A 15,792-nucleotide genomic window follows, 5' to 3' on the forward strand; every position below is an offset into this window, starting at 1 on the left:
TGGAGAGCCGGTGTGTAGTGATACCCACCAACCTGCCGTGTCCAGACTTTGCCCTTTCAAAGGAGGTAAGAAGCCACAGCAGGAGGAAGTTCAAGGCTTTGACAGTTTTATGGGGATGCAAAAATGCACACTGCTTCCTTCCGACATGACGATTTAGGTCATCTTAGGTTACATTGAAGAGTGTATTTTTCTTCCCTGATACTTAACATTACCCTTAGTGATCTAAGACAGCTAGCATGACTAGGTCTGTGCTGCAGTGCATACTAACTCACCATCTGTTATGCGTCACCGCTGCAATTAATTGCCCTGGATCAGTAGTTGAACTGTTCTCACCTGCACCCCGCAGAGGGTGGCATGGAAGAGAAAGAAAACAAAGCCAAATGAGGAAGTACCTGCCCTCGTCCAGGCAATGACAGGTGGAGGGTGACCCTCAGCAGAGCAGGGAAAATCCACACTTTGCCCCTCAGTTACTGTCTGATCGGTGGGGATAAGGAGAAACTTGGGAGAATCTGAAGGGGAAAGCAATGACAGAGCGGTAGGCAAAAATTCACACAGCGAGCTTGAATTAATTCCCAGTTCACAGAAACAAAATTGGTCACAATGTACGTGGCTTAAATACCCACGCACCAACTGAGCGTTTATTCCAGAAATAACGTCAGCCAGGGACTCCTCACCTTGCACTATGATCTTTGCTGTAGCCTGGATGGATCCCTCAGTGTTGCTGGCATTGCAATTGTACTGCCCCTGGTCCGAGAAGGTGACGTTCTGAATGTAGAGTCCTCCAGAGCTGGTGATGGAGAAACGGGAATCTTGTGGTAAAGGAGAGCCTGCGCCAAGTGTCCAGCTGATGCGAGGGTGGGGGTGCCCAGAGACCCCACACTCCAAGGTGACGCTTTCCCCAACCAGTACTTCAGTGTTCTGTGGCTGGATCACAAAAGTGGGCTTGGCTGGAAGGAAATTGAGAGCATCAGAAACCAGAAGCCACGCTGCTTGCCTGGTTTTGGACAGAAGTCCCTTGGACTCTCCATGCAGCTCAGCTAGTCTTCACCTAGCTCTTCCCTGACCTCCAGATCTTCAGCGTGAATAATTCCCACAGCACTATTTCCTTCATCTCATTTCCCTCCTCTCTGTCACTGACTGCTGACATATTCTCCACTCCTGCTCTCCCTTCCCTTGCCCCTTGACACTTCTGTGCTGCAAAATTCTCTCCAGTCTCTAAATTCCCCCCCCCCATCCCAAGTTACCTCCAATCTCTAAATCCCCTACTTCTCACTCCCATGAAGAACCACCTTGCAGCTCAGATCACTGTGCTGCTAGGCTCCATTTTCAGCCCCAGCACTCCCAAGCGGAGCCTTCAGGAGTGTGCAAAGCTCAATTACATGCGGTGCCAAAATAGCGCAGAACAACTTCTTGCGTCTTGACCTCCCCAGCTATGTTCTTGGCCATGCACTGGTAGACGCCCTTGTCTGACTCCTTGGTGTTCTGGATCATCAAGGTTCCATCTTGCAACAGGTTAAGGCGGTTGTCATCTTTCATGTCAATCTTGTTACTGAAAAACAGCCACAAGGAGGCTAGGTTTGGAAGGAGAAAAAACTAGTGTTCCTCTTACTAGATGTCAGGGGACAAGGAAGGCTTTGTACACATTGTAGTAAGTTCGTGTTCCCTGAAGCTATTTTGAGACTTCATGAAATTTATAGCAAGAGTTATGATTTAGAGTGCTGAAATTAAGCTCCAAATATGATTTACTCCCTGGGTGAGCCACTCTTTGTCTCAGCACTGATTACTTATGACATTTATAGCCCATTGGGACAGAATACAAAAGTATTGTTGCTGTTCTCAGGACATCTAGGCCTGGAAATTTATTCTCATTGTTTACTAAAAGTAAATATAGTAATGAATTAATACTGTTATTGTGTACAGCCATTTCTATTTGAACAAGGCTCAAAGGCCTCAGGGGGGCAAAGAGCTCTGAGTAATTCACCATGGGACCTCAACACAGTTTGGATTCCTTTCCAAAATCTGAGAGCTGTGAAATATCTTCTTTCTTTCTACAATGACCTGCAACTCCTGGAATCCAGCCCGTGACAGAAGGTCCCATTGCTGTATCCCATTTGTCCCAGCATGGAGGAATCCTGGATGGCTGCAAATGACTGAAAAGAAAGAAGCTCTCTACCCTAGGACAAAGGCTGAATCCACTATGCAAACTAATATGCTTGCTGGGCATTTAATTCTCTTGGTATCTCCTCATGGTGGTCATACCTAGCTTGGGGAACATTTATCATCACTACCCCTCTTCCAATGCTATCATTGGGAGTCTGCCAGCATTTCCCTAACCAAACCTTCCTTCCAGGGGACTTAACTCAGCCATAAACTTTTGCTCTGTGCTGAAACTTTGCCTAGAGGGGAGTTAGCTGAGGAATCACACATTGATCATTTTTATTAATATCTGGGCCCTACTCAGGCTCCCACAGACAAGAAGCACATAAAGCAGCTAAATAACCACTTCCATAATGGCCAACTGCTCAAGCACAGAATCTTTTATTGTGTAGCCTTTCCCAGAAATAATTTGGCACCTAGAACAGCCATATATTTTTTTCAGTGTTGCTGTACAGAACATTAATCCATATACTGCTTTGCAATATCTGTCTTTCAGTTGAATATACTGATTTTCCCCTTGAAAGAAAGGCGTTCTCCCAGCATCCTAGTCCTTCAGTGAGAAAAGATCCAGAAACAAGCATTTCAGCAGTTAATAAATGGCAAGCATGGTGTCTTAGAGTGACATGATTTTTTCTTCTTTTTTGATCAAAAGACAATGGCTTTCAGCCTGCAAAGTATGTTTATGGGAAAGTTATAAACTCTTGGAAACCATTACAAATGCAGATGAAACATTTCAAATGCAGATGAAAACACCATTGGATTACATGGTCACCAGAGAATGCTATTAAAAGGAAGGTAAATACAATTCATGGAATATCCATTTTTATTCTTTCATGTTGTGTGAAATGGCTTTCGTAATTACAGGCAGTAGCTGAAGAGCTTGATGCTTGGTAGAAACCTTTGCTGCCCAAGGGCTCATTGTGTGAGACTTACTTGTTGTGCAGCCATATAATCGCTGGCTTTGGGTTGCCTTCTGCCCTGCAGGTGAAATAAACAGTATTTCCCAAGTGGACGTCAACATCGTGGGGCTCTGAGGTTATGCGAGGGCTCTCTGCAAAAGACCATTTTAACACAACCCATTCTAGGTAGCACAAAGAAAAGCCTACAGTCCGCACCACTGGCTCCCCCAGTCAGAAGACACCAGTGGCATCCCCACTTGGGTTGATCTTCTGCCTCAGCAGCCTGTTGCTTTCAGCTAACGGCTGTTTCATCTGAATATAAAGTCAGCTCTGTGCAAATTACACCACTTCTCTTTTGACTGAATTTTACTCATTATGTCCCTAATCCACTACATGCTTCATTTTAAGATGTACTCAATTCCTAAGCAGGTTAAAGGATGTGCTAAAATGTGAAGGAGTGTTTACGTTCGTGCTTTGGAGCCCTTGACCTTGATTCAGAAAAATACTTACATACTTTATGCTCACCAGTAATCCAGTAAAACCAACCATATTACTCATAAGATTAAGTGAGAACCTGCCACCTTTCCAGTGAAAGGCTGCTGCTCTTACTCCTTAGACTACAAGTCAATGACTGGTAATTGGCTTCTGGGACTCCAGTGGTGGACCAAAACCACCACAGCCATGTGATCAAAAATGCTGATCCGATACGAACTTGCTCTGCTGCCTCACATCTGTTAAAAAGGGGTGGATTAACTTTTTGCCAGCAGGCTTCATACTAACTCAGATATCAGCTGGCTGCATCATTAGAATTTTATGCTGAATTATGTATCATTTGTCTTCCTACAGCTGGCATCGTACCAGCAAAAAAGCCTGATGCCAGCAAAATCTTCTCACCAGGTGCTCTGCCTAATTTGACAGACTTCCCACTGTGCACCATGCCTAAACCAGAACAAATTTATATTAATGGCTAAAGAACCATGGCACTGGGTACGTGTCAGGGACAACCCTTGTGCAGCATGTCCAGGTTAAGTGAGTCTCGCCTGCACCCACAACTTCTGTCTCTAGACCCTCTCCTCCTCACTGGGGCTTAGCCGTCCTTTTTGGGCCAGTTCTGCTTTTTGCATGGCTGCCCTCTAGATTGAGCTATAAAACAATCGAGATTAAAAAATTAAAATCATGGAAGCAAAACATAATGCTAGGGAGAGTTCTTCAAAATCCAGCTGATCTCACATATCTGGCTGACAGTGTGGCCACACACACGGTTGAACGGGCACATCGAAGTGGGGTGCTATAGCGTCAGGGTGTGTGGAAACACTCCTCTACATGAATCTTCCAACAACGAAATACTATTAGGAAACCACAGTCAAAGCTTGCACCTTCCTCTACTGATGCCTGCAAGTGAAAGCCTCTTTTGTCTTTTTCTTCATGAAATATTCCATTCTGGAATTTTTCAGAACAAAATCTTTAATTTCAAAACAGCATTTTTCAGTGAGAAATTATCTAAATTTAGAAAGAATAATGAATTAAGTAAATGTTTTCTTTGGCTGCGGTAATATATTCCATTTGTTATGTATCTACTATGTGTTTCCTTCGTTTTTTTCGCTGTGTTTTCAGTGACTGAAATTTCTCCAGTTTTTGCCTTCTGTTCCACCCAAAGGGCACTTTTTCCGATTCCTGCTCCGGCCACTGACCTCTAAAAGATCCTCGACCAACCTACTCCATCTAAACACCAAGAACGCGACTGCCAGGCAAAACAGAGCTGCTTTCCACGGTGTCCACGCGACTGCCCACTTCCTCGGCGTTATATTCATCAACCTACGTGACAGCACTGCGGCCAAAGCAGACCGCGAGCAGGACGACGGGACAGGGAAGAGGGACGGAGGAGGAGGTCCTGGGCCAGCGCCTGGTCCGCAGCGCACGCGCACCGAGCGCGGGCTGCCCTGCGGAGCGGTTTCACCCGGCTCACTCACCGCAGTGAAACTCTCGGGCGGTGAGGGTAGCGACGGAGCGGCCGTGCAGCTCCCTCGGAGCCTCGCAGGTGGCAGCCGTCTGGACGCTGCCTTGCTCCGCGGATTTCTTCAGCAGCTCCGCCAGCCACATCAAGTCGCAGTCGCAAAGCAGGGCATTGGAATCCAGCCGCCTACGAGACAGATCGAGGAAAAAGCCGTTTCCTTTCCCCCCGCCAACCCCTCTGCCAGTCCGCCGCCGGGGAACAGCCCTTCCAGAACGAAGCACCTCTGGGCTGCTGCTCCTAACCTTCGATTACACCCCAAGGGGAAATTTGAGAGGTTTCATTCTGACAGCGTTTAAATAGTATCCTTAAGCAGGCTGAACCTTTTTTTGTTGAGAAACTAACATAATTTATCAGCTGTTCCAGTTTCAAATGCAAGTTTATTTCTTAAGCTGAACTATGCATACTTACCCTAATTTTAGGCAAAAGGAGGTACCAAAATATTGAAATCTCCCTCAGGGTGGAGATTTCAGCCCTTACTGAATTCTGTAAGAATGGCAGACAATGTTGTTCCTGTTAAAGCTTTCTATACCCTTTTACTCTTAGTTCAAATATCATTGCATAATGTGCAGATATTTCATCTGTCCTGAAGCCAGAAAATTGTGCACCTAACTGCCCAAGTGCTAAAATTTAAATTCACAGTTTATTTGTAGGAGCAAAGACAGGCATACATTTTTATTTTTCTTTCCCAGACATAGAAAGAGCACAAGACTTAATGTATTCAAATGAACACGTAGTGAATAACATCAACGTGATGTTGTACACTGACAACAGTATACTGAAATCAGAAAAAAAATGGGAAGAGAGAGAGAGAGAGAGAGAGACAGAGACTGACTGACTCCCCATTGATTTTAGTGAGCTTTGGATCAATCTTTTTCTGTGACTGATTGCTAGATGTTATATCACTTCTGCATGTCTGGAAAGAACTTTTTATTACTGCAACATATGCCTGAATTATGTTGAATGACAGCAACTGTGACCTCCCAGTCCACCCATGCCTTTCCTTCCACTGACCTCATTACCATGTCTAGCACTATGCATAAGGATAAAAGAAACTATAGAGAAATCAGTTTATGCCTCCTTCCCCACTGAGAGCTTTGCTGTAGATGGGTCTTGGCCATCTAAAAAAAATTTTTAAAATAACACACCAAAGAAAGGCCTAATATTAATAGATAAACAGTTGAGAATGGGAGATTTTATGCAATGCCAAAACACAGCATTTTGTAAACCTACCTTTTTTTCTGACACACACAAACAAAATTTCACAAGTTATTATCTGTTAAAGAAACATGACGCATTGTCCCTGTTTGTAGAACGTGGAGAAGGCTGCAGCGAGAAACACGTTATTCTCTTGTAGTTTAAAGTCATGGCAAAATCCCCAAATTCTTCAGTTCTTGCTTCTTTCCCAAAACTTGTCATAGAACGCATTTCCAGAGATTATAAAAGACAAACAAAGCTAAGCTCTGAAGAATTTAAGCAAGTAAAAAGTAAGTTTAAGAGACACTAAGGTTAAGAGGGAATAACACATCAGGGCATGCCTTCAGTGGATAAGAATCATGCACCTTGGCAGCCTTCTGAGTATTCTCAGTCTCTACAAACAAGGCTTCTGTTTTACAATTATGATTTTCCTTCCATGCGAATAGATTGATCTGAAGTCGTGATTGAGGTCATATCTGTGACCTGAACTTTCCAGGTTTTTAAATGATGTTTTACAGGCTCAAATCATGTAGGACAGTAGAAGGCTGTGAAGACTTTCCCGGAAAAATTTCCTGTAGCACTATAAGAAGGTTATAGTTAGATTATAGTTAGACACCTGCATGAAGAAACTACTAACTGGTTAAATCAGCTCTCGCATCCAACCATAACCCTCTACTACAACTAACAGTGGTTTTAGAAGTGAAACAACAAGAATCTTTGCCAAAAAGGCAGATTTTTCCTCAGCTCCTAGCCATCTGATCAAAGATAAGCAATTGTTCTTTGCAGGCAATGTTTTTTACTTACAGTCGTTTGAGGGACTCCAATTGAGAGAATGTCCCTGGATGAATCCTAGAAATTTTGTTGTTGTGCAAGAATCTGTAATGGAAGAGCCCATGCCAAAGCATTATTCATTATTTACACTACTCAGATGATAACATCCTAGGTCAAGACTCAGTTCAAATACAAAGGCTGCTCATCAAAACGGAGCTCAGATTTAGAATTTACTGTGTTTGTTTCTATGAGCTATAGGGATTTCATTCATCTGCAAGAGAGCGCAATGCAGTATATCAAAGCGGAAAGTGGGTGTGCACTGGAAATGGTGACTCAAGATGTGATGTAACAGATTCAAACTGGAACCTTAATCTGCTTCGTGCTCTGCAAAGGGAGGAGAAAGGGCATGAAATCCCCACAGGCTGGACCCACCCTGTGTTTTCTGCCCCTGGGTCAGCCCCAGCATAGAAAGGACCTTTTCTCTCCCCCCTCCTCCAAAACACACACACACTAGATAGGAAAATTTTACAAGCGCAGCCATTAAAGTAAGGCTCCAGCAGAAGCAGCTAGACAACGTATGTCCTAGACACAGTGGAGTTGTTAACCCAGACACATGTGCAAATCTAATTCAAACAACACTCTCCCAACCTGGGGTTATCTCTGATTTTTTTCTTTGTGGCTACAACATTACTATAAGCAATATCAGGGAACAAGAGGCACAGCAGATACTTTCCTAGCTGCTCTGAAGAAGGATACATACTTTTCTTGTTAGCCTTTTTTCTGACTTTGTTCCATTTCCACTCCTTTTTTTCATATACACTGCCCAATAGTGACTAATGTTGACCTTAAAGCTGGAGTAAAACTGCAGTATTTTGACAGAGCTTGGCCAACTGTAAGGATTTCTGTAGATTTATCCCTACTTATGTGGAAACTTGAATGTAACACAACATGGGAAATTCCCTTCATAATCTCAATGACCTGTCTAATTCACAAATACACAAAATACCCTAATTGAAGGAATTATTTTCTGCATTTTGCTCCATTTAGGACATCATGTAAGTAAAGACCTAGTAAGATTCTGGAATTAAAGGTAAAGAAATGTCACTATGCCACAAAATTAAGTTTTTTTCCCCACCTTCTCCCCCACACAGTAGGCGAGAACAATTATTCACAAGCAAGATCCCATCTTTACTTACAGTCTTTCAAGTTTAGACAGGTCACTAAAAGTCTCTGGCTCCAGGGTTTCCAGATTGTTGAAATGCAGGTAACTGTCACACAGAAAATCACAAAGGTCAGAGTGGTACATCACAACTTAGAAGACCTTTCCAGGTCAATCCATAAATGGCCACTAACTGGTCATCACACACCTTGGTGCAGACTTATAGAAGTCATCGTCCTCATCAGTGTCTCTAATTCCCATGTGCAAAAACAGTAGCCAGCATTGTTTTTTTCCTATTCTGCATTATTTAGTCTTTCTCTTAATAAATCTGAAACCCGTACATAGCAAGATAAGATTTTCTACAGTCTTCTCTCAAACCTAAGAACATCACCATCTTTATGAATTACCTCTTATATGATTAACTTTCAAGAAGAAACTGCTGTTCATGGAGAGTCAACAGCATTTGTTCCCGATCTGTCTACTGTAGAGGAATTTTGGCTGCCTGATGCTTCAGCCTTCCCCAACACATCTTTGGACTGCTGGGGAGTAAGAAATAGCCTCACTATAAGGCACTTGTTCCCAGACTAGGAATCACAACACTTCTGAGTAGAACCATGAGTCTGCTGAGAACTCTGTTATTGTAGCGGACTGCTTTGAGAAATAATTGCATAAGCCACCACATGGCTGCTTGATTTGTAATGGAAAGATTCCTGATAAATGGTTCACTATCACAAAATAAACCAAGACAGTGACACAAGTTCTGTAGTGAAGGTAAGGGAAATATGTATGCTCTAATAAGTCTCAGATGCCTGCTGTCATTACTTTGGACCTTGAGAAAAGCATCTGATACTGTCCATCAATCAGCTTATATTTTTTCTTGAAAAGCTGGCTTGTGGTGTACAGAAAAATGGGACAGGATTTGAGCAAACCTAATTCTTTTGGAACAATGCCTGCCTGCGAGACTGGAAACAGAAGGACCTTTCAGAGGTTTGTTGGGTTTTTTATGTATGTGTTTGGGGAGGAGGTTGGTTTTGTTTTTTGTTTTAAATTCACGACTTCAAGCCTGGTGTGTTCACTGCCAATATAACTGTGGCCAGCATCATCTCCTTTCTAAGTACAGTTGGCCATTATCTGCTTCTTACATTTTCTCCTAAGCCTCTTTGCTTAGCTGGCTGATGGAAAAAAATATTGAACCCAATGCTGGTAGCACACCTATTATTAAGCTTGCCTGATGCTTTCCATTATAAATCTGTCTACTTACTGCTGTTAGAATGGAGAATAAGCTGGATCCTATTCTTTGCACAACAAAACAGTTTTATTTCAGTCCTATAAATACTGTCTTTGGGATGACACATGCATTCAAAAAGGGTCCACCTTTGGTCTCTCTTCTCTAACACATTCAAATAATCCCTATACTTCAAACACTCACTCTCACACTTTCTCCATATGCACACACTTGCACACATACATCAGGGATTCATCAAGACCCACTGCGTGAAAAAGCCATTCCCAGTTAGCAAGACACTTTAGAAGATTTATACCTCAGTCACTCCATCTCACCTTGAGCATGGAGTGCGGAGAGTCAAAAAAACAATTCCTTTGACTGACCAAACAACACAGATTGGCTACAGGTGGGAGGGAAGTAATTAAGGAATGCTAAAGTGTCATTGCTACAGGATCCAGTTTCCAGCAAAACACATCAGGCTTCTTTCATCACCAGTGTGCCCTGTAGCTTAGAAGGAAGGTCAGTACTTTGTTTGATATCTCAGTCATCTTCCCCCAGCCTGAATTTCCAGATGCGTCAAAGCACACGAACATCACCATCCTGATAGCTATTATAAATCACTGTCCTGATAGCTTTCGTAAATACCCAACTTCTCAGCTTTCAGCTTGCACTGCATTCATTCGCTTTCAGCAAAGGTTTGAATAAAAGGAAAACTGAGCTGGCACTCTCATTCAAGCAAAGTGCTAGATCCTAGGCTCCGCTCCAGGAGCGCATAGCAGATGTAGACACAGCAGATCAACTACCTTCTGTTTCAAGTCATCCTACAGGCCCTTACTTCCCTCCCCTCACAAAGAACATGTCCTTGGACATAACATAAGCACAGCTGGGCACTTCCCATGCTCCAGAGGTTTAGTGTCAGAAGAAAGCATATAGGATGTCAATAGGAAAAGTCCTCAGTATTAATTAACCAAAATCAGTATTGGGACCAGTCATAATTAAATGAAGTCAGGGTAGACTTGCAAAGGTGGAAGATAAATCAGTAGAAGCCCTACCTTACTCCTTACTAAGTATCTGGTACTCTCCACTGCTAGAAACACAGAAGCTGGGTTAGATGACCCTTTGGCCTGAGCTACTAAGTGAGCAATTATGCTCTGAAGCACATCACACTCCTAAGAAACAAGCAATGCTCATTTGTACTTACAGCTGTTCCAGAGAACGGAGCCCATGGAAAGCATGTTGCTGGATACTCTGGATTTCGTTTTTGTAAAGGTAGCTTTCAAATGGAGAGGGGAAAAAAAAGCATTAAAATAATTAGTCAGCAGTTTCATTTAAAAAGACATTATGAATCTCTATGAAAGCGCTATGAATCTCAATTCAAAGCAGAGCTTTCCAAATGGATTCAATGGCGATACTTTATAGCTGTGACATCATCTAGAAAATCTGAGCACAGTATGTTTTTGACTGGCAAAGGTTAAAAGCATGCCGCTAAGTTTCAAAGAGGTTTAAAAACTACCGAACTACCAACTCACAGGTATTTCAAGTTCTCCAGATCTTCAAAGGATCGTCTCACAATTTGTTTTATCAAATTATTGTTCAGCAGCCTGTTTCAAATCAAGAAGGAAAAATACACCATGTAAATTCAGCACATCTGAGATTTGTGAAGTTTGTGTTCCTGGATGCTTACTAATGAATTCTTAATGCATGCATTTCCCAGAGTTTAAGACTTGAAGGGACTGTTACATCACAGTTTTGATACATACAACTTATGTCAGTGAAAAGTTCTCTCATCTCGAGGTGCCAAGGGCTTCTCACACATACTATGGGGTCAAGGGCATCTCTTCACATTTGTCACAGCGTCTTTCATGCAAAAGTTACAATTCTGGTCAGGAAAGGGGTTAAAGGAAGCAGAGAGAAGGGCCACATTAAAACATTGCTGTCATCTTTGTACAACTGCAATTGTTTTGGAAGGTGCATTTTTTTTAAATGAAGTGTAAGCAGGCACATGCTTAGACAATTTTCAAGAGAACAAATGATTTTAAAATGCCATTTCATAGGTTATAGGAATTATAAAATGGTAACAGATTGTTCGGTGATCTAAAATTTATATACAAACATGTACAAATCAAAAACAAATAATACAGATTTGACTCCTGAGGCTGTTCAGAAACAGCCTCTTTCCATCTAGAGAGACCTGTGCCAGATTTTAATATAAAAGCTATGGACAACATCGCATTGGCAAGCGGTCTGACTCGTATGTGCAGTTGCCATGACTGTGCTTGCAAATGATTCCCTGCGCCAACGACCAAAAATGCCTGTTCGCCTTTGTAATAGCCACACTCCGCGTGCAGTACCAATAACCACATGTCTGAACACTCTTCTGCAACCACTGCCAAGTCCAGCACTAAGAAAACTAAACAAATCACTTATAAATAGCTCTTCAATAGATGACATTAAACTATTCATCGTGGCTGCATATCTGAACTCCTGTGGGTCTTTCACTGTGGTACCCAACGATGTTCAGATCTGGCAAACCTCACTACAACCACTGAGATGGTGGATTTTATAGGCCAATGGCTCACAGTAAGGATTTTGCAGGATATATTTATTTTTAAAGTTCCTAAATGGACGTGTGAGAGGATCGCTGTGACCATGTATTGCAAAGATTTGCTTTTCTGGCATTGTAGGAAAAACTCATCAGCCAGATTTTACGATATTGGGTCAAACTCAACACAAAAGCTCTAAATTGTCCTGACTGTCCATGGCTGCAGCACTGTTTCCTTTATAAGTTGATTCTTTTCCCATTTTTGATAGCTGCGTTCCTCAAATGATCTGCTGCCTGGGAGCATGCGAGAACACAGTTCAGAGCACACTCTGCTGTAACCATTAATTTTCTGCACCCCTTTGCTGGAGGAAAAAAAAGGATAAATGGTGCATTACACAGCCTTTGGCACTGCAAGAAAAGTTCACTTTCTGAGAACAACAGTTTGCACAGGTAAGAGATGGAGAGAAAAGACAAAGAGATGGAGAGCAATGAAAGAGAGAGAGAGAGAGTGGGAGATGGAGAGAGAGATGAAAACACAATCAAATGCCCCAGGCATAAAAAGATAAAATAAGATCTCATGAACAGACACCCGTTATGGCAGCTTCACAAGTTATCATCAGCCGCCTGGGCTGCATAACCCTCCATCAGCATGTTCTTAGGTAGATTATTAAATTATGGGCCTAGAACATACATAAGCAACTGGAGGGCCAAAAAAAAATAAAAAAATAAAAAAGTGGAAGTCAGAGCAAAAAGGGCTTGAGAAAAATCTCACTATCCTGCTTCCTTAGAGTTGGGTGCCATGACCAACCTGTAGATTGCAAGGTGGCGGGTGAGGAGCCTGAAAAGATTAAAGGCAGAAAGATGCTAGAAAGTTTCTCCACAGCTGGAAGCAATGGCTCAAGACACATGGCTGAGGCTAAATAACCTGATTTCACTCATAAAGATGCAAAAATGATGTCAAGGCCTTGGAATATTTTATCCTGCTTTGACAGCCAGATTTGCTGAACGAAAATACGGCCCCTGAAAACCAACCCAAAAGTTTATTTGATGACTGAACACTCAAGGGCTGGAAATAACTGAAAGCAGGGCAGGAGAGGGTTTTTGTCTATTTACCCATAGCACAAAGACAACACAAGCACCAGCCGTGCAAGCTCCCTTCCCTGCCCTCCATCAGACAGCTTTCATCTAGAGCCAGAGGAGAAAGAAGGCAGCTTGTTCTCTATTATTTGATCCTTGGCCCCACTTCTGAGAAGGCGAGATGGGCTGATAAACGAGTGCCAGCTCCGACGTCATTCCCGTGGAAGCAAACACCTGTCCTCTAGCAACGCAGCCTGCATCAACCCTTCGTTCCACAGCGCTGTGCAACAGCTACCAGGCGACTGCACCTCTGGGAGGCACAGCCGTGCCAACGACCCCAAGCACGATAGCATCCTGAACTCCTTTGCCAACTCCTTATCTTTAAGGCAGCGAGCTCAGATCAGAACTGACATCTGAGGGAGGTTTCAGATTGAAACGCATCGTCTGGCTGAATTCTGCTGCTATTTTAAAACATTAACCTAGTCCATTTTGTTGCATCAGCTATTTAGGACAGTTGAAGGGGAATGTAATCAGTGATCTAAGCCAAATAAGACAAACTGTGGAAGTTCAAACGGCATGCAGTAAGCAGGCCTCTTATCATCTGATACTTAAAAAAAAATCATTCACTGCCTGATTAAAGGTTAAAAAGCGTATGGAAGAAGCAATCTCCATTTCCTGTCTCAGGATTCCCCATCGTAATAGAGGGATATGTCCTGGAATACACTCAGAAGTGAGACAATTTATAAAGTTCATCATATTCCACAGAGCCGAGAAAGCTGATCCAGACAGAGACGTAATGAAATAACTTTCCTGTGAATTTTTAGTTTGTCACAGATTGAATTATTGCCTGAAACTACAATAAAAATGGAAAACGTGAACTTTGGCATTTCTTAAAAAAGAAAAAAAAAAAGGCTTTTGGATGTGGCAGAAAAATCGCACTGTACTGTGCTAGGTGGGCGCAGACTCACAGAAGAGCTGCTGTCAGAGAATCAGTAGCCAAGACAGCACTTCTGGATCCTAGAAAGGTTTTAGTTGCCATGAGGACAAACTGTGCAAAATCCTGGCTATGGTTTGCAAGACTGATACTGATTCCAGCTGAAATCAACAGCAAAACTTCCAAATTTCTTACACTGAAAAGGATTAGAAGATAAGATCTACTGTTAACCAGATCTGCTGGGAACACGTGCTCTGGCAGAGAAGAGCTGATAAGATCATTATTTATGCATTTCTTAAGGATACCCTGAAGCAAAGCAAACTAAAAAGATTAAGAAGCTTGTTTCTTTGAGCTTATCAAAAGATAGCAAAATGGTGTGGCCTTCCTCTACATGCCAGCTAGTGACCTGAGCTCAAAATGAGTAGGTGAACTTAATCACATAAGTTTTATTCCTGCAAAACTCTTCTGTGAGGTTTGAGATACATAAGCAGCATGAGATCTAGCCCAGATTCCCTAAGAGAACATTTCAAGTTCATTTTCCTTTAGGTTTTGTGTCTCCACTGCCTCTTCCTTCTTCTCCACTCTGTTTCACAGATGCCAAGCACAGGCCTAAGTTGCATTAAATGAGTCGTTTTTCTATTCTGAACGTATCAAGTGGTGGGAGAGTACAGAATTCAGCCTCAACGCATGCAGTCTTTCCTCTTTTCATTTGACAAGCCACGTGCTATGACCGTTGTGACATAACCACTTTTTCCCTCATGCCATTAGTAGAAATCACCACGTAGCATATTTAAAGGGGGAGAAAAAGTTAGGTTAATGTTCCACCATACAGTCTCTCTTCTTGACAGAACAAGCTGGAATTGCCATTTCCCATAACTGAGAGAGTAACTTGGATTCCGAAACGCAGGAGGCTGCCACTTCCCCTCCTTGCTTTCAGGAGCACGTTCATCAAGAACTGCAGTGGGATTCCAGACAGAGCCTTCATATTATTCCCGTCTTTTCCCCCAAACCCTTTACAAGCTGCATCTAAAGGAGAGCCACAGAGCTCACCAAAAGCGCCTTTTGCTCTCACCTAATGCTTCCTAAATAGTTTTCAAAGCACTTCACAGGGACAGACAAATATTGTGAAAGCAGATGGATGAAAGAAGGCAGAAGGAGAAATGCAATGTGGCCAAGTCAGAGAGCCAAGGCAGGGACAGGCACACACACCTTTACTCGGTCTCCAGGCAAAAAACCTGCTGGGGAAGTTAAGAAATACAGCTTTGGTCTCAGGGCTGGAAATTTCCATAGATGATGCTAGGGAGACACAAATAGGTTGCAAACATTTGGCTGAGAGAGCCTTGGTTTGAAAACCAATCAGCTAGCTGGGTCAACACGGCAGGGTGCTGACCCTCCTGGGGGAATACATAAGAGGACGGCAACGCAGGGGCGTAATCATCCATCTCCATCCAAAAATGATCTAAAGGAGCAAAAACTGGAAAGCCAAGAGATGCTGTGCCTCACCAAGGGCTTGCCATGTGTTTGCTCTCTTCCCCAGCACACCACCTGCTGTGAGCTAATGCTGGGTTAAATGATCCGGCTGGCTTTGGCAAATTCCAGCAAAACAACTGCAGAAGAACTGTCAAATTGGTGGATGGCATGCAAGATTTCTTTTTTATTCCTCCTTCTCCCTCCTACGTTAACCATTAATGAGGGGACATTGTAATAGTTTAAAAATAGGCAAAGCACATTCTGACACCAACATCTGCATGGGGACTGAGAAGAGGCAACAGGAGGGGACTGGGACACCTTACTGCTACGAGACCTTTGGAGGAAGGGAA

The 15,792-nt window shown here is 42.8% G+C and overlaps 1 protein-coding gene across 1 annotated transcript in view; it reads right to left on the bottom strand.

Annotated features, from left to right (window-relative positions):
• The window catches only part of LOC134147671 (peroxidasin homolog), a 45,055-nt gene that overhangs the window by 14,736 nt on the left and 14,527 nt on the right, over positions 1–15,792 (bottom strand). Inside the window, exons 3-11 of the mRNA XM_062589072.1 lie at positions 10,949–11,020; positions 10,621–10,692; positions 8,232–8,303; positions 7,069–7,140; positions 5,027–5,196; positions 3,091–3,208; positions 1,380–1,549; positions 675–947; positions 393–509 (exon numbers count right to left, since the gene is read on the bottom strand). Coding sequence (XP_062445056.1) covers positions 393–509; positions 675–947; positions 1,380–1,549; positions 3,091–3,208; positions 5,027–5,196; positions 7,069–7,140; positions 8,232–8,303; positions 10,621–10,692; positions 10,949–11,020 — 1,136 coding nt within the window. The remainder of the gene's footprint in view (positions 1–392; positions 510–674; positions 948–1,379; positions 1,550–3,090; positions 3,209–5,026; positions 5,197–7,068; positions 7,141–8,231; positions 8,304–10,620; positions 10,693–10,948; positions 11,021–15,792) is intronic.

Source organism: Rhea pennata, chromosome 16 (assembly GCF_028389875.1).
Source record: "Rhea pennata isolate bPtePen1 chromosome 16, bPtePen1.pri, whole genome shotgun sequence".
Classification (NCBI taxonomy): domain Eukaryota; kingdom Metazoa; phylum Chordata; class Aves; order Rheiformes; family Rheidae; genus Rhea; species Rhea pennata.